The sequence below is a fragment of the Microcebus murinus genome, chromosome X (genome assembly GCF_040939455.1).
Source record: "Microcebus murinus isolate Inina chromosome X, M.murinus_Inina_mat1.0, whole genome shotgun sequence".
In the NCBI taxonomy this organism is placed as follows: domain Eukaryota; kingdom Metazoa; phylum Chordata; class Mammalia; order Primates; family Cheirogaleidae; genus Microcebus; species Microcebus murinus.
The window spans coordinates 46,332,433-46,359,381 of record NC_134136.1 but is presented as its reverse complement, the minus strand read 5'-3'; the positions used below and the strand labels follow the sequence as shown (position 1 = coordinate 46,359,381).

At 39.9% G+C, this 26,949-nt stretch overlaps 1 protein-coding gene across 1 annotated transcript; it reads left to right on the top strand.

Annotated features, from left to right (window-relative positions):
• Positions 1-2,111: 2,111 nt before the first annotated feature.
• STEEP1 (STING1 ER exit protein 1) lies at positions 2,112-18,513 on the top strand. The gene is made up of 7 exons (XM_012739337.3): positions 2,112-2,309; positions 7,019-7,136; positions 13,003-13,044; positions 14,633-14,771; positions 15,375-15,464; positions 16,046-16,138; positions 17,286-18,513. Exons 1-7 carry the CDS (start codon positions 2,186-2,188, stop codon positions 17,346-17,348), a joined length of 669 nt encoding a protein of 222 aa, XP_012594791.1. The 5' UTR covers positions 2,112-2,185; the 3' UTR covers positions 17,349-18,513.
• Positions 18,514-26,949: the final 8,436 nt, after the last annotated feature.

Here is a 26,949-nt window from a genome sequence, read left to right as displayed (position 1 = left end):
CATGAAATATTATCCCCCTCCATAAAAGAATGCCATTCTTCTCACTAGTAGACCTGTATTACAAAAAAAGTATAGTCAATTATTAATATTATGTTTTGAATTTTGTCAATAAAACATTTGTGGAAATATTTTTCTCTGTTATTATATAAGTACCTAAACAATATTCTTGATTTTGCGTGTTGGCTCTCATAACCTAAAATATTTATTCTCTAGCAATTTACAGAAAAAGTTTGCCCACCCTCATGCTAAACTAAGCCACATGAGGAGTAAGACTATGTATAATTGATCACTATATGACCAGTGTATAGCAAAATGCCTGACACATAATAGATCCATAAATATTGAATAACATATAATCATAGGGATGACATTGGACTAAGACCTAAGGAACAAACATTGTGATTCTCTAAGACTTAAATTTATATTTCTTTTATACTTTACTTAATTCATGTTTGTTCAAGAACTGGTAGACTGCTTTAAATGCTGATTGGTTTATGTCTTGTGTATCTTGAACACTACACTTCTTTCAGTGAAACTGTCAATTTTCTAGTCACAAGCTCCTGCTGGCTTCAGTAAGGTCTCTGGCAAAAATCTACTATTTTGGTCCCATCACTTGAATTATTGAAGTTGGCCAATGTAAACTGTCTCAAGGTCCTTATTCTGAATTATCCAGGCTCTTGTCCTCCACAAAGAGAATTCTGGCAGAATTTCTGAGTTGGGGAAGGAATGGCAAAAGATGTTCCCTTATACCTAGGGCGGACAGGATTATTAAGATTTCCATACTTGTAAGTCACTCACATGATTAGGGTCTAGTGTTCAGAATATATAAAAAACTTTTACAACTCAACAATAAAATGACAAATAACATAATTAAAAATGGGCAAAGGATTTGAATAACCATTCCTCCAAAGAAGATATATACATGGCGAATACACACATGAAAGGATGCTCAACATCTTTAGCCATCAGGGAAATGTAAATCAAAACTACAATGATACCTTCTTTTCTGTGATTTCAATAAAAAAGTTTTAAAAACCCACAATGAGATACCACTTCATACCCACTAAGTTGGCTATAATAAAAAAAGACAGACAAAAACAATTATTGGCAAGAATGTGGAGAAATCAGAACCCTCATACATTGCTGGTGGGAATGTAAAATTGTGCAGCCACTTTAAAAAACACTCTTGTAGTTCCTCAAAAGGTTAAACATAGACTTACCATATTACTCAGCAATTCCACTTCTAGGTATACATACAAGAGAATTGAAAATATATGTCCTCCCAAAAACTTGTACATGAACGTTCATAGCAGTATAATCTATAATAGCCAAAAAGTGGAAACAGGCTAAATGTCCATCAACTGATAAATGGCTAAACAAAATGTGGTATATCCATATTATTCAGCCATAAAAAGGAATAAAATATTACAACATGGATGAACCTTGAAGTCATTATGCTAAGTGAAAGAAGTCAGACAAGTGGCCACATAATTGTATGATTCCGTTTATATGAAATGTCCAGAATAGATAAATCCATAGAGACAAGAGGTAGATTAGTGGTTGCCAAGGGCTGGGAAGGAGGGTAAGTGTGACTACTAATGGATATAGGATTTCTTTTTGAGATGATGAAAATGTTCTGAAATTAGATAATGGTGATGGTTGCACAACTTTGTGAATATACTAAAAACCACCCAATTATACACTTTAAAAGGGTGAAGTTTACCTTATGTAAATTATATCAACTAAATAAAAAAAGGTTCCTCTACTTCATTAGGTACTCATTCTGAATACTGCCATTAAAATCAAGATCATATTTAGAGACACACCTGAAATCTGCATTATGTATATATAATATGCACAGTCTTTTGTTATATCTGCTTTTACATATTCATATATGTATATATATGCATGCATGTATAGAAATATAAATAAATAATTTAAATAATATTAAGGGTGTCACAACTAAATCAGTCCCAGCGAACTTGGCCTAGGCAAAGTTAAGTTTTGGGCGGCTCCAGACCGGCCCCCGCGCATCTTAGCCTGATGGGACCGCCCGGAAGTTTATATGACTGCTACCAACATGTGACCAGCGTTGCCGAAGAGAAAAGGCGCAAGACGCGGGTGTGACGTCATTTCGGCGCCATCTTCTTTCTTGGGTGGGGTTTTCAGGCTGTTGTTGTGAAAGATGCCGAAGGTAGTGTCGCGGTCGGTAGTCTGCTCCGATACCCGAGACCGGGAGGAATATGACGATGGCGAGAAGCCTCTCCACGTGTACTACTGTTTGTGCGGCCAGATGGTCCTGGTGCTGGGTGAGTAGTCGGGGTCTGGGGGACGTCTACAAAGAACGAGGCCTCGGCTTCCTAATGGCGACTTTCCTCTGGCTGTGACGTTGGAATCATTTCTCATTGAAGATTGATGGGCTTTCCCTTTTTGTCGAAATCCTCCCTACACATCTCCGCCTCTCTGCAGGGCTTTTTTTCCTTTACCCCCTGTTTTGTGTTTAACCGTTTTTTTTTTTTGTTGTTTTTTTTGTTTTTTGTTTTTTTTTTGATACTGCGTCTCACTGTGTTACCCGGGCTAAAGGGCCGTGGCATCAGCCTAGCTCACAACAGCCTCAAGCTCCTGGGCTCAAGCGATCCTTCTGCCTTAGCCTCCCGAAGAGCTGGGACCACAGGCATGCGCCACCATGCCCAGCTAATTTTTTATATATATTTTTAGTTAGCCAATTAATTTTTTTCTATTTTTAGTAGAGACGGGGTCTCGATCTTGCTCAGGCTGGTCTGGAACTCCTGACCTTGAGCCATCCGCCCCCCCCTCGGCCTCCCAGAATGCTAGGATTACAGGTGTGAGCCACGGGGCCCCGGCCCTGTTTAACCTTTTAATTATGCATGCAGACCTCCCTTCTGAAAAAATAAACTGTATCTCCCTCTCAACCCATTGTCTTCAGAAACTACCGTCTCTAGAAACTGTATAATTTTTCTGCTGGCTACGTGCTGTAATGGCTCTCATCTTAGAACAAGCGAAAATAAAACCCTCCCTTATTCTGTATTCCCCTCCAGCTGTAACCCCATTTCGTTGCTGCTTTTATAGCAAAACTTCTCAGTAGAAATGCCTGTATTGGCTGTCTCTGAATCCTCATTTCTCATTCCCTCTTTTTTTTTTTTCTTCATTTTTATTTCAGCATATTACCTCATTCCCTCTTCACCTCACTTCAGGCAGGCTTTACTTCTCACCTCATCATCTAAACAACATATTTGTTAAGGTTACTAACTGAACTCCATGTTACTAGTTCCAGTGACCAAGTATCAATGTTTATTTGAATCCTCCTCTCAGTGGTATATGAGATGATCACTCTATTCTTCTTGAAACACATTCTTCATTTGCCTCTGAGACTCCACACTCTTCTGATATTTCTCCTACCTCAGATTTTGCCCCTTCTTGCCTAGCTCCCTCTTCTCTTGGGCTTTTAGACATGCCAAGGCCCTGGAGCTCAGTACTCCTGCCTATTCTTATGCTATACTCACACTCCAGGTGATCTCGATCATTCTCAAGCTTTAAATACCACCTATATGCCGATTAATCTCACATGTTCATCTTTAACCTGCACCTCTCCTCAAACTCCAATTGCCTACTTACCGTGTTTCCCTGAAAATAAGACCTACCCATAAAATAATCCCTAGCAGGATTTCTAAGCATTTACACAATATAAGCCCTAGCCTGAAAATAAGACCTAGTGATGGGCGTGGCTGCGCAGCGTGTCTGCACAACCCATGCATTTCGTGGCAGAGCAGTAAAGAAGACCAGCAGCCCTTCTCATCTGCCCCATGAGAGCTCTGTTGCTCGACATGAGAGTTTGGGGCCAATGGTTCTAAAGGAAATAGAGTCGCAAGAAATTCAGGATGGAATTCGGGGTTTGGAAAGTTATGATGATGTTCCAGATGAAGATGACTTAACTATATTAGAATAAATGTAGATTGTTGTACTGTACTTAAAAAAAATAACACATCCCCTGGATTCAGTTAGCTAGGATTTTGTTGAAAATGTTTGAATCTATATTCATTAGGGAAATTGGTCTGTAGTTTTCTTTTTTTGTTGCATCCTTTCCTGGTTTTGGTATCAGAGTAATATTCGCTTCATAAAAGGTGTTGGGGAGGTTTCCATTCTTCTCGATATTGTGGAATACGCTGGAAACTCAGACTTGTGGGGGGAGGGGGAGAAAGGGCATTCTTTGAAACCTTAAAATTTGTACCCCCATAATATGCCGAAATAAAAAAAATAAATAACACATCCCCTGAAAATAAGCCCTAGGGTGTCATCTTGAGGAAAACTAAATATAAGACACTGTCTATACCTGCTGATTTTCTTCAGGAAAAAAAAAAAAAAAAAAAAGACACTCTTATTTTCAGGGAAACACAATAACATTCTCCACTTGACTGTCTAATGGGCCTCTCAAATGTTTCTTCTTCAAAATTGAGTTCATGATCTCCTACACCCTGCTTCCAACTGTTCCTCTTATAGTCTTCTGTTATAGTCAGTGGTACTGCTATTCATCCAATATTCAACCAAAACTCCAGAATCATTCTTGATTCTCTCTCACATACCTTACATCTATCTATCCAGTCCATCAACAAATCCTGCAGGTGCTTCCTTGAAAATCTGTCCAGGATCTAACTACTTTTTGCCACCTCCATTTCTGCTACTCTAATCCAAGCCACCACCATCTCATCTGGATTGGCACCATAATCTCTTGCTCTCCCTGCCTTCATTCTTTGTCCCTGCTGGTCTATTTTGCAGACAGCAGCCAGGGTCCTGTTCAAAACTGGTGGTTTTGTGTAACATTGAGAATAAAATAAAAATCCATACTAAGACCCTACATAATCCGGCCTCTAGCTACCTCTTAGACTTCATCTCCTAACAGTCTTCTCCTTGCTCACTGCACTCCAGCCACAGTGACCTTATTGCTTTTTGTCTCCATTATGTCAAAAATGTTCCTGCCCCCCAGGGCCTTTGGGATTGGTATTTCTTTTTTTTTTTAAGACTAGTCAAGTGCAGTAGTGAAAAGGGGGTGGAATTGGTATTTCTTCTGCCCCCAAAACTTTTCTCTCATTGTTTCATTACTTCATTCAGGTCTGCCATATTGTCACTTCTTAGAGAACTCTTCCCTGACTACCTTATCTAAAATAGCATCCCTGTTGCTCTTTGTCCTCTTACTCTGCCTAATTTTTCTTGGTAGCACTTATCACTACCTGAGATGACTGTTATCCTCTTATCCTGCCTAATTGTTTTTATTAGCATACATCATTTCCCAAGATCGTATTATATAAGTATTATTTTTTTTTTTTTTTTTTTTTTTTTTTGAGACAGAGTCTCGATTTGTTGCCCAGGCTAGAGTGAGTGCCGTGGCGTCAGCCTAGCTCACAGCAACCTCAAACTCCTGGGCTCGAGCGATCCTTCTGTCTCAGCCTCCCGAGTAGCTGGGACTACAGGCATGCGCCACTATGCCCGGCTAATTTTTTATATATATATCAGTTGGCCAATTAGTTTCTTTCTATTTATAGTAGAGACGGGGTCTCGCTCTTGCTCAGGCTGGTTTTGAACTCCTGACCTTGAGCAATCCGCCCGCCTCGGCCTCCCAGAGAGCTAGGATTACAGGCGTGAGCCACCGCGCCCGGCCGTATTATATAAGTATTATTTTAAAATATTCAGCCTCTTCTGCTAGAATGTAAGTTTCATCAGTGCAGGGACTTTGTCTGCTTTGTTCTTTGCTGAATTCCCAGCATAATGTTAGGACAGTGCCTTGTACATAGAGGGCCCTCACATATTTATTGAATAAATGACTTCTTAGTAAGAAGATGTGGTGGAAAGAGCGTGAGCTTTTGAATCACTTAGAGTTGGGTCTGAATTCTTGTTCTTCTGCTTATTAGGGGCATGGTAGATCTCTTGCCCTGTCTAAGCCTCAATTTTCCCATCTTTAAAATAGGAATAATAAATGTCTACTTTAGCCATTCATTATGAAGAGTAAATGAGCTAACTATCTAGTGTTCTCTAGTGTCTCTCTCCACCTCCTCTGTTAATCTCTAATCACTATGGCCACTTGACTTTTCTGTGATCCTTTAGGTACTTAATTTGCATCTTATGAATATTCAGTCTGCTTTATAGCTATACCTAATTTGTTTCCTGTATTATGTTTTCATTGTTTTCAGATTAAAACTCCTCCAACTAGGATGGGTCATTTGCATACTATATATCATATCGCCTACCTTCTCTCTCGTTTTCTTAGCACATATCCAGTTTCCCCAATGCCCTCCTCTTTCCAGGATGTTTGATTGTCTCTTCTGATTCTAATGCATTATAACACAAACCAAGTGTACTATAATCTCAGAAATACTTGTAGAAACTGAATTGCTGTGCTGGGAAGGACTTTTTTTTTTTTTTGACACAGAGTCTCGCATTGTTGCCCAGGCTAGAGTGAGTGCCATGGTGTCAGCCTAGCTCACAGCAACCTCAAACTCCTGGGCTCAAGCGATCCTTCTGCCTCAGCCTCCCGGGTAGCTGGGACCACAGCCATGCGCCACCAGGCCGGCTAATTTTTTTTCTCTATATATTAGTTGGCCAATTAATTTCTTTCTATTTATAGTAGAGACGGGGTCTCGCTCTTGCTCAGGCTGATTTCGAACTCCTGACCTCGAGCAATCCACCCGCCTTGGCTTCCCAGAGTGCTAGGATTACAGGCGTGAGCCACTGCACCCGGCCTGGGAAGGACTTTTGAAATAATATAATCCACACATCTTTCAAATACGGAAAAATTCCCTGAAAGAGGAAGTGATTTGCCAAATCACTAGGATATTGACAGTCTCTTGACACTGTGTCATTTTTAGTTGGAAAATTCAGTAATAGGTTTCAATAAGTATAGTAGTTGTAGTAGAAAATTATAGCACAAAGGGCCCCACGGAAAACTTCTGATTGGCTCAAGATATTTTGCAGTGACTCTAGTGACAATCTTTCTGCATTCCTTCAGACTGTCAGTTAGAGAAATTGCCCATGAGGCCCCGGGACCGGTCCCGTGTGATTGATGCTGCCAAACATGCCCACAAGTTTTGTAACACTGAAGATGAGGAGACCATTTATCTTCGGAGGTAAGAGGTTGATACTCACTGTCTAGGATTTCCCTATTGTGTTGGGGTCTATTTCTGAATAATATAAATATCCCATCTAGTGTTGAACACATCGTCTAGTTGGGCCCAGTACTTTGACATTTGTGGTGGTTTTCCACAATTAATGCAGCAGTATCTTTATTGTGCTTTGTTGAAATGGTGCTGAGATATGATTCCATTGCTCTTCGATAGCTGTAATTTGGTTACAAATTACAGATTTGAATGAGTTTATTCAACCTGTAATCTTCTGGAGCATACCAGGTGCCAGGCACTGAGCTAGGTACTGGATCTGTGAGGATGAATAAGCTATGATCTACCATTAAAGAGCTTGTGGCTCAGTGAGGAAATAGTCTACCATTGTGATAGGAAGAAATACTGGTGTTGTGAAGAAAAGGCTATGAGAAGACAGATGTGAGTGGGCCATTCTGCTTGAATAGTGGTCAGGAAAGGCACCACAAGATGATGGTTTTTGTGTTTGGCCTGAACTAGGATTTCACCAGTTAGATGAAGGGGATGAGGAGCATTCCAGGTGGAGGGAATATGGAAACATTAAAAGTATCAAATATGGTGTGCTTGAGAAATTTGAATAGTCCTTTTGTGGTTGGAGCACGGGCAACTTTACAAGAAGGCATTCATGCCTACTGGGGTGAGGACAGTAAAATGCTAAAGCAGACAAGTTTGGACTTTATCTGTAGGTAATGAAGAGCCATCTCCATTTTATAAGCAGGGGAGTGATATGGTTAGATCTGTTTTAGATTTGGGAGTCCTTGGTATATATTGGGAATTGAAACCTGAGAAGGGATAAAATTACATAGAGTGTGGAGCAAGAAGAGAGGACAGAAGATTTAAAAGGCAAACGAAAGAATTGGAATAGAACCAGAAGAACCAGTGATGTGGAAAACAAGAGGAGAGTTTCAAGAAGTATGTGTGGTGGTGAGGGGGGCACCAGTGGGTATCAGATGCCACAGAGAGGTCAATCCTGGGGAATCAAAAAGCCCAACCATTCATTCAGCAAATGTTTCATTTACTGAGCTCCTACTATGTGCCAAGTACTGTGCTAGAAACCTGGACTATACCAGTATATTAGTTTGCTAGAGCTGCCATAGTGAAAGAACAAACTGGGTGGCTTAAAACAGCAGAAATTAATTGCCTCATAGTTCTAGAGGCTAGAAGTTTGAAATCAGGGTGTTGGTAGGGCTATGCTCTCTCTGAAGGTTCTAGGGGAGGACCCTTCCTTGACCTTCACTTGCTTCTGGTGTTTGCCAGCAATTCCTGGTATTCCTTGGCTTGTAAATGTATCACTCCAATTGCTGCCTGTATCATCACATGGCATTCTCCCTGTGTCGCTACTCCTCCTCTTATAAAGACACCAGTCACATAGGATTAAGGGCCCATCCTACTCCAGTATGACCTCATCTTAACCAGTTATATATGCAACAACCCTGTTTCCAAATAAGGTCACATTCTGAAGTTCCTGGAAGGACATGAATTTTTAAGGGACGGTATACAACTCAGTATAACCAGTAAATAAGCAAAGATCCCTGCCCTTATGGAACTTATGTTCTAGCGTTGACCAGAAAAAGCTTACAGGCTGACATCTAGCTATGTTTAATTTAAGAAACCAAACTGTTGTTAGCCCACACTAATGGAAAAGAATTAGAAGCCACTGCTAGGTGACTTTCAGTAGCAGATCAGGCATCAAGCACCATTATGACAACTGGGCTTTTAAAATTGAGCAACTGAAGAGAAAATTGGTTATATATAAGGTACCACTGGGAGCACTTTATGAAATTTGCAAAGGAAAGCCCTCCAGGAAACATCCAGGGGAAAAATTCCATTATGATATATAGGAAGGTTTATAAATAACATGCCCTATCTAAGGCTAATTCATTCTTTTGTGTTTTGTCTCACCTCATTATTTAGGTTTCTGATTTTGAAAATTATCAACTGACAATCTTTAGGATCACTAAAATATTTATATATTGTATACATTTATGTATAAGTATATATATAATAGTATCTTATATATTAAGTTAATGTGTATTAATATTATTCAGTTAATATAGGAAATAATTTAACAACACAACTAGGCCAGGGGCTCCTATGGCACTGTAAGGCAGATGCTCTTACCTCTCGGCCAGAAAACTGCTGGGTGGCTCTAGACTGGAGTAGAAACCCCAAAATCCAACCAGCCTGATCCTGGAGGTGAGCCAGCTTTAGGCCTAGCCTTAGGGCTAGGTAGTTCCAGGCTGGTGGCCTCTGGCCAAGTGACTCTGTTGGGCCATAGCTCTTAGAGTTTACCAATAAGCCATGGTAAACTTCTCTCTTGGTTGTCATAGCCACTGCTGTAATCATGAACAGTCTTTCCAAGGGTCCACAGTGTGCTCCCTTGTTGGCCAGGGTTCATGTGTGGGAAACTTAATCCCTCTGCCCTCATGAATGGATTAATGGATTAATGAGGTCTCTGCTCTGGTGAATGGATTAATATCACTATCACAGGAGTGGGTTTGTTATTGTGGGAGTGGCTTTGTTATTATATAAAAGCACCCCCACAGGAACATTATTCAGCCTTAAAAAAGAATGAAATCCTGCCATATGTGATAACATGGGTGAACGTGGAGGACATTATGTTAAGTGAAATAAGCCAGACACAGAAAGACAAATATTTCATGATCTCACTTATTTGTGGAATCTAAAATAGTCAAATTCATAGAAGCAGAGAGTACAATGATGGTTGCCAAGGGCTGGGGGGGATGGGAAGTTGTTCAATGGATATAAAGTTTCTGTTCTGTAACATGAAAAAGTTTTAGAGATTTAACGTACAGCATGGTGAATATAGTTAACAATACTATATTGTACTCTTTAAATTTGTTAAAAGGGTAGATCTTAAGTGTTCTCACCGCATGGATGCATGTGGGCACACACCCACAAAGAAAATGGTAACTGTGAGGTGATGGATTTGTTATTTAGCTTAAATTGTGGTGATCATTTCACAATGTATATGTATATCAGAACATCAAGTTGTACACTTTTATCCATTTATCCACTGAGGGACATTTAGATTGTTTACATATCTTGGCTATTGTGAATAATGCTGCAATGAACATAGGAGTGCAGGTACTTCTTTGAGATACTGGTTTCATTTCCTTTGGATATATACTAAGAAGTGGGATTGCTGGATCGCACAGTAGTTTTATTTTTAATTTTTTGAGGAAACTCCATACTCTTTTCCATAATGGCTGTACTAATTTACATTCCCATGAGGAGTGCATAAAAGTTCCCTTTTCTTCACATCCTTGCCAATACTTTTGTCTTTTTAATAGCCATTTTAGCTGGAGTGAGGTTTTTTTTTTTTTTTTTTTTTTTTTTTTGAGACAGAGTCTCGCTTTGTTGCCCAGGCTAGAGTGAGTGCCATGGCGTCAGCCTAGCTCACAGCAACCTCAAACTCCTGGGCTCGAGCGATCCTTCTGCCTCAGCCTCCCGAGTAGCTGGGACTACAGGCATGCGCCACCATGCCCGGCTAATTTTTTATATATATATATCAGTTGGCCAATTAATTTCTTTCTATTTATATAGAGACGGGGTCTCGCTCTTGCTCAGGCTGGTTTTGAACTCCTGAACTTGAGCAATCCGCCCGCCTCGGCCTCCCAAGAGCTAGGATTACAGGCGTGAGCCACCGCGCCCGGCCTGGAGTGAGGTTTTGTTGTGGTTTTGATTTGCTTTTCCCTGAGGATTAGTGATGTTGAATACCTTTTCATATATACTTCTTGGTCATTTGTATGTCTTTTTTGGAGAAACGTCTATTCAGGTCCATTGCCCTTTATAAAATCAGGTTATTTATTTGTTAAGGAGTTTATACGTTATTACATACAAAAAAAAAAAAAAGATATCTTTGACCACAGAAAAATCTCAAATTTCCATGTGGTGGAAAAAGTCAAACTGGAAAAGAAATATTTCCAAGGCCCTTTAATATTTGTGGGTCATCTTAATATAAAATAAAAAGGTAACTTAGTAACCAAAGGATATGAACTAACAGTTAAAAAAAAGAAAATGCAAATGACTATTAAATTTATGAAAAGATTTATAACTGCACTGTTAAAAAAAGAAATACAAATTGTGAGATCCCATTTTTCACATGTGAAAATGATAGTGATGCAGTTGAATAACATTCGGTGTTGGTGAGACTGTAGGGAAACAGGAACTCTTAATATGTTGGTGGTAGGAGTACAAATTGGTTCAACTTCTATAGACAGAAATTTGACTGTATCTATAATACCAGGATTTAAATTGTACGCACTTCTAGGAATTTATCCAATAGGTAAAAGACATTTTGGTTCATCCATACAAAATACAATGCAGCCCTCGTAAAGAATGAAATCACTCTTTATCTATAGATACAGAAGGATCATATATATGTATATATATATACATGCATATATATATATATATATTCCAAGAAATATTTTTAAGTGAACAGAAAAATAGAGAACAATGTAAACAGTACATTTGTCTAAAAAAGGAAAAAAGTATCTTCTTTGTGTACCAATCAGAGTTCTTTGTATATGCGTCAGCTATCTCTAGGATGAACAATAGAAATCAGAAACAGTATTTACCTCTGGGGAAGGGAACTGGGTGGGTGGAAGACAAATGGTGAAGATATTTACTTTTCATTTTATACTCTTTTTTTTTTTTGAGACAGAGTCTCACTTTGTTGCCTAGGCTAGAGTGAGTGCCCTGACATCAGCCTAGCTCACAGCAACCTCAAACTCCTGGCTCAAGCAATCCTCCTGCCTCAGCCTCCCAAGTAGCTGGGACTACAGGCATGCGCCACCATGCCCAGCTAATTTTTTTCTATATATATTAGTTGGCCAATTAATTTCTTTCTATTTATAGTAGAGACGAGGTCTCGCTCTTGCTCAGGCTGGTTTCGAACTCCTGACCTCGAGCAATCTGCCCCCCTCAGCCTCCCAGAGAGCTAGGATTACAGGCGTGAGCCACCGCGCCCGGCCCATTTTATACTCTTACATATACTGTGTACATATGTTACCTACTAAAAAACTGAAATGCACAGAGGGAGGGGAAGTGAGACCAGTTAGGAAGCTGTTATTGTAATTCAGGGAGTTGATATTGATGGTTAGGCCAAGATGGTGACAGGAAAGTGGAGAAAAGAAGATGGGTTCAAGATCTTTTTTTGGAGATAAAATTCACAGGATTTGCTGAAGAAATAGATGTGAGAAAAAGAAGAATCGAAGATGAGTCCCAGGTTTTTGTTAGGCAAGTGGTAGAATTGAGTCATTGTCCCTATGAGTTGGTTATCTAAGGCAGTGTCATGTGGGCTCTTGAGCTTGGATTCGGCCTCCTCTGTTCCTAGCTCTGTGACCTTGGACACATGATGTAATTCTTTTTTTTTTTTTCTTTTTTTTTTTGTAACAACTTGGATGGAACACATGATGTAATTCTTTGTTCTTAGGTTCCCTTATCTGTAAAGTGGGAATAAGTAATATGACCTACCTCACAGGGTTGTTGTGAGAATTAAATGAGTTGATACATCTATACTTTAGAATAGCTCCTGGCACATAGTAAAAACTGTATAAGTGGTTGCTGCTGTTATTACTGCAACTACTATTGCTACTGTGTCTATAACTACTATACTGCTTCTCCTCTCCTTCTGTCAGGGAAATACCTGACCCATCTTAGGTAAGTGTTTGCTGAAGGAAGAAAAGAATGTTTAACCAGTTGATCTATGAAATGACAACTTTTGAAAGGCCCTTTCAGCATTTGAAGAAATGAGGTTGATAGGTTATGAGATTTGTTCGTATCTATTTTTTAACTTCCATTTTCTGTGCAGACCTGAAGGCATTGAACGACAGTACAGGAAGAAGTGTGCGAAGTAAGTATTAACAGTATGGGTTTCTCCAAGCATAGGCAAGTACAGGCACAATGTTAGAAAAATAATTATTTGGATACAACTCTCTGTTATGTCTTTATTCTTATAATGTCAGTTGCCTTCACACTTCAGCTATACAGAAATCCCAGTATGCTCCCTGAAGAGGTTAGTCAAAATTATATCCCTCACCAGTTGGCCACAAAAATGAGTTTTTAATATAGTATAATTTTTTAAAAATTGAGATGTAATTTATATATAATAAAATTTGCTCATTTTAAGTGTACAATTTGATGAGTTTTAGCAAAAGTATATAGTCATGTAACACCACCACCATCCTGATATAAAACATTTCCAGCACCCCGTGTACCCTTTGTAGTCAATCCCCTTCCTCCACTCCTTTCCCCTGGCAGGCACTGATCTGCTTTCTGCTTTCTGCGACTCTGGTTTTGCCTTTCTTAAAAATTTTTATAAATTCTACAATATGTGTTCTAAGTATTATATAAGATTTACTTTTTGCACCTCATTTCTTTCACTTAGTATAATATTTTGGGGATTCATCCAAATTATGTGTATCAACCAGTTGTTCCTCTTTATTGCTGAGTTGTAATTCCTTGTACAATTTGTTTACCCATTCACCTGCTGAGGGGCATTTGAGTTGTTTCTGGTTTGTGCTATTACCAAAAAAGCTGTTATGAACATTATAGTATAAATCTTGATGGAAACATGTGTTTTCTCTTGGAGAGGAATTGCTGGCTCATATGATAAATGTAACATAGTGTGATTTAATCCAGACCTATTTCTAAAGCCTTTTATAGTACCTTAGATCTATTGGACCTTAGTTTAGGGAGTGTTATTTAAAGCCAAAAAATTTTCCAACTTTAGGCTGTTAATAATGAGAATATGAACTATAGTAAGTTCAATCTCGATGAAACTACAGTTAAATCTTGGCTCGCAGAGGACTTATACTAGGAGAATCGAAGAGGGGAAAATGGGCAAGAAGGCATTTTAGCTCCTGGGCACACCTGATTGATAAAATTGGTTTTATCATATCTTATAGGTCTGCTTTGCTTAGCTCAAGAAGTATAATATGGCCAGCCAGAGAAAAATGGTGATTACTGCAGGGATTAGTTTACCAATCACTGCAGTGGAGCCTTTATGTTTCCTCTTGATACTGCAAAGGCAAAACAAAACAGAAAAGACTAGACAAAATGCCCAAACCCAGATGCCTGGGAAGAATGGCAGCAATTTTGACTAAACAGCAATCAGCATGAGCCAGCCTTTCCTAGGCTTGTCTAATGATAAGAATCGCTTGGGATGCTGATTAAAATGACAGATTCCCAGTTCTCACAACCCCTCTCCCCACCAATTGCCAAATCAGGGTTTTCTGGGGAGGGACCTAGGAATCTGATCAACAATTTTAACAAGCACCTACAGGATTCTTATTGAGTAGTTTTGGGAAACACTGGGAAGAGCTGATCATTAGTTTATGCCACAAACAAAAATATTCCCAGAGTCTAACCATACTTTTTGAGTTGTTATTTTGGGGATATGCATTCTGAAGCCTCCCAGAGATTCACTATGCTGTTTGCAGGTGTGGACTGCCACTTTTCTACCAGTCCCAGCCGAAGAATGCTCCCGTGACCTTCATTGTGGATGGAGCAGTAGTCAAGTTTGGCCAGGGTTTTGGGAAAACGAATATATATACTCAGAAACAAGAGCCCCCTAAGAAGGTAATTATCATTGAAGGAGACTGCTTAAGATAGCCACAGATTTAGACTAGATTTTTAAATAAGATTACACTGCATGAAAAACTGCCCTTTATGCATGCATGCTTGCTTGCTTTCTTTTTTTCTTTCTTTCTTTTCTCCCTAAGAGATAGATTCTTTATTAAGAAAATACCATTTTTGTGTATGAGCAGATGTTACAGAATTGTAACACCTATTTTTTTTTTTTCTTTCCTATAGTTGCCTTGTAAGGCTAGAAATTGTATGGTCTTTAGTCACATTTATTTCCTTCAAAATTTCTCGTTTTTCTAGTGTGAACAATTACATACTGAATGAACTAGGCTGATTTTTCAATATTTTTAAAAAATCCCTGGTGGCAAATGTTAGAAAACTGTAATGTAAATGAAAACATTGGCACTTTTAGATAGGTCAGCCTATCCCAAAGAGGTAAGTGTCCACCTTACAGCCCTGCACACAGGCACGTGTACATGCGTGTGCATGCACACACACACACACACACACACACACACACACACACACAGACACAATCTCCCCACTCATGGATCTTCTGGTGGTGAATTAGGCTAACTCCTGTTCCTGCCACTCCAGGTGATGATGACCAAACGGACTAAAGACATGGGCAAGTTCAGCTCTGTCACTGTGTCTACCATTGATGAAGAGGAAGAGGAGATTGAGGCTGTAAGTGCTTCTGTTCTCAGGAGATGGAATTTGGGGTGGAGGAGGAAAAGGGACTGTAGAGCTACAGCCTATGATTAGCAGACAAATTAGAGACTCTGCATTTAGACCCTGCTCTGCTGGTAAGAAACTCTATGACTGGGCTAGTTCCTATTTCCCTGGATCTCAGAGAGATCTGTAAAATGACATCAGTGGCTTATTTTTTTCATACGATTTTTTGAGATGCCTTAGAGGGCAAAGCCCTCATCCCTTTTCGTTTGAAAAACTGTTGGACTAAATTGCTGTAGGTCCCTTTTAGTTCAGTTCTGATGGCTTGTGAGTCTGCCCTTAGCAATAGCAGCAATTACCTTTATGGTACTTCAGTATAATGATGTTTACCGAGAGATGTTATGTGTTATTTTACAAATGGCTTTGGTTGAAACCTGAGCTCTCCTGGATTATTGAAAAGGTACAGATATGAAAGGGAACAGAGTCCTGCCATTTCAGTAATGATTTCATGATTTGAGTAGTATAATTTACTACTTATGGTCTTTGTTGTTATTCCTCGATGAGGCTGCTAGTGTAAGGACACTTTTTTCCTTCAGAGAGAAGTTGCCGACTCATATGCGCAGAATGCCAAAGTGATCGAAAAACAGCTGGAGCGCAAAGGCATGAGCAAGAGGCGACTGCAAGAGCTGGTGAGTAGCATGAGGGAGCAAGGTGATTGTTTTGATTTCTTGGTCTGAAAGACCTTCCAGCAGGCAGGCAAACCCTTAGAAAGTCTACTGGGAGTTATTAGGGCAGTTGGCTGCCAGCTTTCTAACCCCAATCTGTAGTAGTGACCACAGGATCAAGGCCCCAAGTCATGATACATGTTAGATAGCCCTAATTAGCATATTTTAATCTGCTATTTGTCTCAGGTCAGGGTTTTTGGCTGCTCTTCCAGGAAATGATGGCCTACAATAGTGCTACCTTGGTGATACCAAAATTGGGGTTAGTTGGTGCTTCTTAAAGCACTGGTGGTTTTCTGCATTAGTCATTGGATCATCTTAGAGCGTGTACATCTATACATGATGGTGCCTAGATTGTTGCTTTTTTGATAATAATTTACTCAAAATATTTCATTAAAATCAGACATCACTTCATTGGTGCCTAGTCAAAAGGTATACCAGTCTCTTATAATGAGTGGAGTTTTGGTGACAGTGGTGGTAGGTCCTGGGAATTGCTTTACCTTATTGCCATAGTGGTTTAGAGCAGTGCTTCTCAAACTTTCTAAGGTGAAAGATCGGTGCATTCTTTTTTTTAATTTCCAATTTGTCATGAACGGATTTGTAATTTATAAAATAAATTGGCCTCAATATTTATTAGATTATTATTACTCTGTCAAATTACTAAAAATGTTTCTGAATGCTTACTTTCAATTTTTATACATATCTTGCCTGGACTGATAACAAACAGTTCGCAGACTGCAGGACTTTAGCACTGTTCTAGAATGATGTTCTTCTTCCTGTTCTGCCAAGAATAGGATACTGGTATGCCATGATATTGATTCCCTCAGGCCTTGGGGGATGGGGTGCTGGGGCTGCTGGAATCCCTGTACTGACTTCCTTTGGCTGCAGCCTTGTCTATTTACCAGTTTTGCCTACAGATAGCATTTTCTGTGTGTACTGTGACATCAGAAAGGTTGGAAAGCAGTTGTTAGAGATGGATAATGATTTTAGAGCCACTATTCTAGTTTGTACAGTAAATGAACATTAAGGGAGAGTGTTTGGGAGTGGTTAGAATAAGAAAGGAAAATAAGAATTTTATGTTATGTATCAAGACATACACTTTTTTCCTTTCCAGGCTGAACTTGAAGCCAAGAAAGCAAAAATGAAGGGGACCTTGATTGACAACCAGTTCAAATGAACCATGACCTTTCTCTGAGTACAGACTGGAGGCAAGCATTTAGATTAGGAAGAAAAGTAACTTCTTTGCATGTACTAATTCCTATTTGTGTCCCAGCAGAAGGCTTTATGTTGTTTCTCATAGTTCTCCTACATTCAGTGAGATCTTTAACTGAGTCCATTTGACCTGCTTCCCAGGAGATAGATTTTTCTAAATCTCTTCTGTATGTAGGTTTTCTGTACTATTTTTTGTTCATTTGATGTAAACTTGAGCTGTGTAGAAACTTTGAATAGATCAGTGCTTGGGTGTCTCTAGTTACTAAAATAGCTGTTTTTATTCCTTCTTCAAAGTTAATGTTTAAAGATTTTTTGAAAAAATATTGTGGCATGTCATAGAGAAAAGCAGCATGAATTATAGTTTCAGCAAGTCAGATCCTTTTAAGTAACCCTGTCTTGGTTCTTAGAATTGGCTATGGGTTTGAATCTTTCTAGTGTCAGAGAAGAATCATTAAAAGCCAAAATCTGCATAAAGCTTCCTTTATTTCAAACATTGAAGCTGTAGGTGAGCCATTCCATATCAGACTTCATACTTAAGGAAAAGCTAGATTGCAGTGAGGGGGTAGGATAGCTCAGATCTGCATGAAAATAGGCTCTCAGTAAGTAAACCAAGGGAGATACCATCTAGTTAGATGTTGAGAAATATGATTGAGGAATTAATGTGATGTGGCTCATAAGATCATTATTTTATTGCATTACCCAATATTGCTATATTAAAGACAGAAATAGGAGTTTGCAGGTAAGGATGTTTTCCAAGAGGCTTCCTGGTTATCTCGTCTGTGAGGCTGTCCTGTTTCTTGAAAGGTAAGACAAGGTAAATATCTGGCTCAACTTAGAAGTTAGTCCTTAAAAGACTTTGTACCTGTTCACCTAGATAGATTAGAAATTGTTAGAAGCCCTTAAAAAAGACTTTTGACCCTAACTCACTACCTGTTACTATATAATCCTGTTCCCATAGCAGCTGCACTGATGTGTAAATGTGTTACCCTGGCAACTGGTAATTGATATCTGTGATTATAAAAACCTATGTGAATCTAACTTCAGTGCTGGACCATTCATGTAGATATGGTATAGACTCCTGAGTACCCCCACTGTTATTCTAATCTGCTTAAATAAAACTATAAACTACACCTCAGTCTCTGTGTATTCTTTTATTCTCTCTATTTCCTATCAATTTTCTTATTCTCTGTGGCGACCCTTATCTAAGCGACCTGGCTTCTCCAGGAGAAGTAGGTAATCTCCTCCCAGCCCTGCCTCCCCGCAGTTAGACAGCTAGCTAAGAGTACTGGTTCCCTGTGTGGGTACATGGGAGGGGGAGACATTAGAGATCAAGAAATGATACTGAGATAAACAAAATTATCTGTCAGGTATCTTTTATTTTACATTTGCTATTTGCAAAGGAGTGTTGTATGTATAGATATTATTTTATGTCACACTGCTTCAGTGATATCAATAGCCATGTATTTGTATCCATGTTTTTATCGGTTTGCTTGTATTACAAGGTATTGGGACAGGAGGTGTGTTAACCTACTTGTATTATCTACAATAAGTTGCACTTAGTAGGTGCAACTTCCAGGGCATGTTTGAGAAGTGCTGCTGTGAAATAGTGGGGTGGTCTTCTTTGCTGTTTTTCTGATTTCCTTATTTGCAAGGAAAAGTAGGTTGGATGTGAGCTAGCAAGAATTAGAAAAGAAAAGGGTGGGGTCTTGGGAAGGCCCAGGATGGAGCTATGTTACCATCTTCCCAGTTACTCTCCTGTATCCGATGAGGTCTTCCTCTCTACCTCATTTCCTGTCCTCATTCTGAGAAAGAATTAACCATCATGTTGATAACTAACCCTAACTTCCTCACAATTCTTTAACCTCAATTCCAGACAATGAATGACCTTTACCTTTACTTCATTTTAGCCACAAACTCCCATGACTGTGGCCTGGATATCATCTAAACCTGCAGTCCCAAGTCCCTGGGCTGCAGATCACTACTGGCCTGTGGCCTGTTAGGAACTGGGCCGCACAGCAGGAGATGAGCGAGAGGCTTCATCTGTATTTGCAGCCACTCCCCTCACATTGCTGCCCAAGCTCCGCCTCCTGTCAGATGGGGGGGGCATTAGATTCTCATAGGAGCATGAACCATGCTGTAAACTGCGCTTGCGCTTGCGAGGGATCTAGATTACACCCTCCTTATGAGAATCTAATGCCTGATGATCCGAGGTGGAGCTGAGGTGGTGATGTTAGCACTGGGGAGTGGCTGCAAATACAGATTATCATTAGCAGAGAGGTTTTACTGCACAGAGACCATAATATATCAGTTGCTTGCAGACTTATATCAAAACTCTATCAGTGAGTGACAAGTAACAATTAAGCTCCATCTGGTGGCAAGCTTTAAGCCAGAATCTAACACTTAATTCCACACATGGCCCACCCATTGTTTTATTTGCCACTCCCATCCACGCCTCTTTCCCACACTGAGCACTTGTCTCAGTCACAGTTTTGGTAAGTCCATGAACTAATCCTAGCAAATATGAGTAAAAAACAAACATTACTAGAGAGTGTCTTTGAAGAGGGAGAAAGACCCAGTGATGAGACAGCAGTAGACTCTAAAACTGCCAACAAGATGAAAGCTGCATTTAAAAGAAAATGCCAAGGCCAGGCACGGTGGCTCACACCTGTAATCCTAGCACTCTGGGAGGCCGAGGCGGGTGGATTGCTTAAGGTCAGGAGTTCCAAACCAGCCTGAGCAAGAGCGAGACCCTGTCTCTACTATAAATAGAAAGAAATTAATTGGCCAACTAATATATATAGAAAAAATTAGCCAGGCATTGTGGTGCATGCCTGTAGTCTCAGCTACTTGGGAGGCTGAGGCAGTAGGATTGCTTGAGTCCAGGAGTTTGAGGTTGCTGTGAGCTAGTCTGACACCATGGCACTCACTCTAGCCAGGGCAACAAAGCAGGACTCTGTCTCAAAAAAAAAAAATGCAAAGAGTCCTGCTTAAATTATGGGCTCATTGCAGCAGGTAATTCACATTCTCTAAGCCCACTTTGAATTAAATATAATATGTGGTGACAAGCTATCCAACAAAGCCATGAAACCTTCAAAATTTTCACCACATGGATACCAAGCACCCTGCATTAAAAGACAAGCCTTTGGAGTTTTTCAAAAGAAAAAAATCGTGAACATGAATAACAGAAGCGATTATCGAAGGCCACCACTTCATCTAATGTGCCTCCACTGAGAGCATCATTCTTAGTGGCTAACCACATTGCTAAAGCTAAGAAGCCCTTTACTGTTGGTGAGGAGTAGATCTTGCTTGCTGATAAGGACATTTGCTGTGAAATTTTAGGAGAGCCCGCAGTTCAAAAGGTGGCACGTGTTCCTCTTTAAGCTAGCACCATAACTAGGTGAATTGATGAAATAGCAGAGCATATTGATGCACAACTATTAGGATTAATAAGTCATTGTGGTATGTGATCCAGGTTGACAAGTCTACCGATGTTGACAACAAAGCAACAATGCTTGCTTTTGTGCAATATATTTTTCAAGAGGATGTGCATGAGGATATGTTATGTGCATGTTTGTTGCCAACCGACACCACAGCTGCAGGACTATTCAAGTCTTTGAATGATTACATATCAGCAAAACTGAATTGGTCATTTTGCGTCAGTATGTGCATGGATGGAGTGGCTGCCATGATTGGACAGCTTTCTGGTTTCATTGCTCAGGAATGAAAGGAGGTCACTTCTGAATGTGAGTCTATGTACTGTGTCATCCATAGAGAAATGCTGGCTAGCTGAAAAATGTCACCTGACTAAATGTTTCGCAGATGTGATTAAAATTATCAACCACATTAATGTACATGCCCTTAACTCATGTCTGTTCTCTCAGCTCTGTGAGGAGATGGATGCAGAGCACACACATCTTCTCTCTCTCTCTTTTTTTTTTTTTTTTTGAGATAGAGTCTCACTCTGTTGCCTGGGCTAAAATGCCATGACATCAGCCTAGCTCACAGCAACCTCAAACTCCTGGGCTCAAGTGATCCTCCTACCTCAGCCTCCCGAGAACCTGGGACTACAGGCATGTGCCACCATGCCCGGCTAATTTTTTTCTATATATTTTTAGTTGGCCAATTAATTTCTTTCTATTTTTAGTAGAGACGGGGGTCTTGCTCTTGCTCAGGCTGGTTTCGAACTCCTGACCTTGAGCGATCCTCCCACCTCAGCCTCCCAGAGTGCTAGGATTATAGGTGTGAGCCACCACGCCTGGCCCACATCTTCTCTTAAACACAGAAGATGGCTTTCTAAAGGTAAATCACTGGCCAGAGTTTTTGAATTATGAGAGGCACTTCAGAGATTTCTTTTAGAAAAACAGTCACTACTGACAGCACATTTCAGTGACACAGAATGGGTCACAAAACTTGCTTGTGTGACATATTCAACCTGCTCAACGAGCTCAAATCTGTCACTCAGGGGAGAATGACAACTGTGTTCGAGGCAACAGATAAAATGACTGCATTCAAAGCCAAACTAGAATTATGGGGGTGATGAGTGAACATTGGGATTTTTGACATGTTTCAAACATTAGCAGAGATTTTGAAAGAGACTGAGCCAGGGCCTTCTTTCTCCCAGCTGGTACATGATCACCTATCTCAGCTTTCAAAAGAGTTTGAGCATTACTTCCCAACTACAAAAGACTCCTGAACCAGGAAGGAATGGATCTGCAATCCATTTGTGAATAAGCCAGGTGAATCAACTTTGTCCATGTTAGAAGAGGATCAACTGCTTGAGATCACAAATGATGGTGGCCTTAAAAGTATGTTTGAGACAACTTCAGACCTCCATATGTACTGGATTAAAGCCAAGGTGGAATATCCTGAGGTTGCCACAAAAGCACTGAAAACCAATGAAAAGGCTGCTTCCATTGCCAACATCCTATCGTTTTTTTTTTTTTGTTTTTTTTTTTTTGGAGACAGAGTCTCACTTTGTTGCCCAGGCTAGAGTGAGTGCCATGGTGTCAGCCTAGCTCACAGCAACCTCAAACTCCTGGGCTCAAGCAATCCTCCTGCCTCAGCTTCCCGAGTAGCTGGGACTACAGGCATGCGCCACCATGCCCGGCTAATTTTTTATATATATATTAGTTGGCCAATTAATTTCTTTCTATTTATAGTAGAGACAGGGTCTCACTCTTGCTCAGGCTGGTTTCAAATTCCTGACCTTGAGCAATCCTCCTGCCTGGGCCTCCCAGAGTGCTAGGATTACAGGCGTGAGCCACTGCGCCCAGCCTAAAGTGTTTTAATGTTAGCATAAAGAGCCTTATTGAAATTTTGGAGAGTCTTATTCTATTTTTTGTTTTGTTTTTGTAAATTATCAGCTGTGACAAAAAATTTCTTTTTTGAGACAGTCTCACTCTGTTCCCCGGGCTAGAGTGCCATGGTGTCAGCCTAGCTCACAGCAACCTCAAACTCCTGGGCTCAAGTGATCCTTCTGCCTCAGCCTCCCAAGAAGCTGGGACTACAGGCATGTACCACCATGCTCGGCTAATTCTTTTTCTATATATTTTTAGTTGGCCAATTAATTTCTTTCTATTTTTAGTAGAGACGGGGTCTCACTCTTGCTCAGGCTGGTTTCGAACTCCTGACCTTCAGTGATCCTCCCGCCTGGGCCTCCCAGAGTGCTAGGATTACAGGCATGAGCCACCGCGCCCAGCCCAGTGACAAAATATTAAAATGTGAAATGTTCTCACTGTAATAACTGGTGACATTTGGAAGTGTAACTTTATTGTTTAAGAGAAACTGAAAAGCTTTTTAAAGCCTAGCTTGTCTCGACCATTTTAGGTTTCTTATCACTGTGGATCATTTCCCCTTTTCTCTGATTTGTCACAGTTTCTTAGTAGTATCTTGTGAGTTTAATTTGCATTTCCCTAATGACAGATGATGTTGAACATATTGTTTTTCTTTTTTTAACTGGTAAAAACCACTTAGCATAAAATTTACCATCTTAGTCATTTTTAATTGTGCAGTTCAATGGTGTTATATATATTCACATTGTTGCGATACAGATTTCCAGAACTTTTTTTTTTTTTTTTTGAGAGAGTCTTGCTTTGTTGCCCAGGCTAGAGTGAGTGCCGTGGCGTCAGCCTGGCTCACAGCAACCTCAAACTCCTGGGCTCAAGTGATCCTTCTGCCTCAGCCTCCGGAGTAGCTGGGACTGCAGGCATGCACCACCACGCCTGGATAATTTTTTTATATATATATTAGTTGGCCAACTAATTTCTTTCTATTTATAGTAGAGACGGGGTCTCGCTCTTGCTCAGGTTGGTTTCGAACTCCTGAGCTCAAACGATCCGCCCGCCTCGGCCTCCCAGAGAGCTAGGATTACAGGCGTGAGCCACCGCGCCCGGCCCTCCAGAACTTTTTCATCACATAAATCTGAAACTCTATATCCATTAGATAACAACAACTCCTTTTTCCCTCCCTGCAACCCTGCTAACTACCATTCTACTTTCTTTTTCTGTGTATTTGATTACTTCAGATATTTCACATGAGTGGAATTATACAGAATTTATCTTTTTGTGACTCACTTATTTCACTTAGCATAATGTCCTCGATGTTCATCCATGTTGTAGCATGTGACAAGATATCGTTCCTTTTTAAGGTCGAGTAATATTCCGTTGTATGTATATACCACATTTTATTTTATTTTATTTTATTTTTTATTTATTTATTTTTTTTGAGACAGAGTCTCGCTTTGTTGCCCAGGCTAGAGTGAGTGCCGTGGCGTCAGCCTAGCTCACAGCAACCTCAAACTCCTGGGCTCGAGCGATCCTTCTGCCTCAGCCTCCCAAGTAGCTGGGACTACAGGCATGCGCCACCATGCCCGGCTAATTTTTATATATATATATATCAGTTGGCCAATTAATTTCTTTGTATTTATAGTAGAGACGGGGTCTCACTCTTGCTCAGGCTGGTTTTGAACTCCTGACCTTGAGCAATCCGCCCGCCTCAGCCTCCCAAGAGCTAGGATTACAGGCGTGAGCCACCGCGCCCGGCTACCACATTTTATTTATCCATTCATCTGTCAATGGCCATTTGGGTTGCTTCTACCTCTTAATATTATGGAATAGGGGGGCTATGAACATGGAGTGCAGATACCTCTTTGAGAGCCTGTTTTCAATTCTGATATATACCCAGAAGTGGGATTGCTGGTAGTTCTATTTAAATTTCTTTAGGAGCCCTATATTGTTTTCCACAGTAGTCATACCATTTTGTAATCTTACGAGCAGTGCACAAGGGTTCCAATTTCTCCACATCCTCATCAACACTTACTATTTTCTGGTTTTATTAGTAACCATCCTAAGAGGTGTGGGATGATATCTCATTGTAGTTTTGATTTGCATTTATCTAATGATTAGTTATGTTGAGCATCTTTTCATATGCTTGATGGCCATTTGTATATTATCTGTAGAGAAATGTTATTCAAGTCCTTTGCCCATTTTTTTATTGGGTTATGTGATTTTTTTGTTGTGAACATACTTTTATATGCTAATTTAAAATGTATATCTTTGGTAAAGTATCTGTTAAGATCTTCTACCCATTTTTTAAACTGGGTTTTTTTTTTTTTTTTTTTTTTTTTTTTGAGACAGAGTCTCGCTTTGTTGCCCAGGCTAGAGTGAGTGCCGTGGCGTCAGCCTAGCTCACAGCAACCTCAAACTCCTGGGCTCGAGTGATCCTTCTGCCTCAGCCTCCCGGGTAGCTGGGACTACAGGCATGCGCCACCATGCCCGGCTAATTTTTTTTATATATATATATCAGTTGGCCAATTAATTTCTTTCTATTTATAGTAGAGACGGGGTCTCGCTCTTGCTCAGGCTGGTTTTGAACTCCTGACCTTGAGCAATCCGCCCGCCTCGGCCTCCCAAGAGCTAGGATTACAGGCGTGAGCCACAGCGCCCGGCTAAACTGGGTTTTTTTAATTTCGAGTTTTAAAAGTTCTTTATATAATCTGGATATAAGTCCTTTATCAGATAATATGTGATTTGCAGCATCTCCCAGTCTGTGGCTATCTTTTCATTCTCTTAATGGTGTAGTGCCTTTCATGACCCAAGGTCATGTAGATTTTCTTCTGTGTTTTCTCCTAGAAGTTTTATATTTTACATTTTAGTTTTATGACCTATTTTGAGTTAATTTTTGTATAAGGTATAAGTCATGTGTTGGTTCATTTTTTTTAACATACAGATGTCCAGTTCCAGCACCATTTGTTGAAAAGACTTTCCTTATTCCATTCATTTGCATTTGTACCTTTGTCAAAAATCAGTTCACCATATTTTTAGACTTTCTATTCAGTACATTGTCCATCTGTTTACCAATACCACACTATCTTGATTTGAGTATTGTAGCTTTTATAGTAAGAAAGTTTTGAAATTAGGTAGTGTGATTCTTCCAACTTTGTACTTTTGTAGAGTATTTTTTGGCCGTTTTAGTTCTTTTGCCTTTCCATTATAAATTTTCGAATCAGCTTGTTGGTATCTGTAATATTCTTTCTGGGATTTTGATTGGAATTGTGTAAAATCTAAAGATCATATTGGGGAGAAATGACATCTTAATAATGTTGTATCTTCCAACCCATGAGCATGATGTATCTCTCAATTTATTTAGGGCCTTGATTTCTTTCATTAGTGATTTATAGTTTTGTGTACAGATCCTACAGATATTTTGTTTAAATTCATACCTAAGTACTTCATTTCTCTGGTGCTGTTGTAAATCTTACCTTCTTTTAATACTATAACATCTGTCTTGCAAAGTCTCAATTTAGAATCAGTCCTGCAATCTGATCTTTTATCCAAGTAGTTAAATGTTCATGTCTTGTAAATGAGTGGATATTTGGCACGGTTAATTTATGGTTCCAATGTCAGATGCGTTCTCACCACAGCCAGTCAATCCTTTTATATGTATTGGGTCAGCAACTCTCTTGTTTCCCTCAGGAACAATTTAGAACCACTTTCCTCAAACCTCTTCCTACATGCTCTCCCTCTCAGCAGATAATTTCCTTCTCCAAAGCACCGGAGAACATACGGACACAATTATTAATAGTTCCATCTACCTCCATCCTTTTCTCTCTCCAATCTCAGAGGAAGAGATACCCCTATTCCTGCTCAAGGATAATTCACTAGTCTTTAGTCTTTCAACTATGATACATTGAGTATCTATTATGTACCAGATATTGCACTAGAAGCTGGGTTCACAGTGGAAAATAAAGCAGCTCATATTCTGAGGGCAGGGGTGACAAACAAGTGAACAAGGAACAAATCAACTAAAATAGTGGGATGTGATAGTAAATGACAAGTAGTTAGGGATGGGCTCTGAAGGCGAGGCCATTTGGGCCATATAAGAACTAAAGGATCTGAATGAGCCAGTCATGTATAGATCAGGGAGAATGCATTCCAGGTTATGGCATTAGAAAGTACAAAATCTCTACAGAGAGAATAAGCTTAGCATGTTGGAGGAACAGAAGGAAGGCTGATGTGACTAGATTGTGGTGAGTGAGAGAGAGCAAGTGGGTGGCAAGAGGTGAAGTT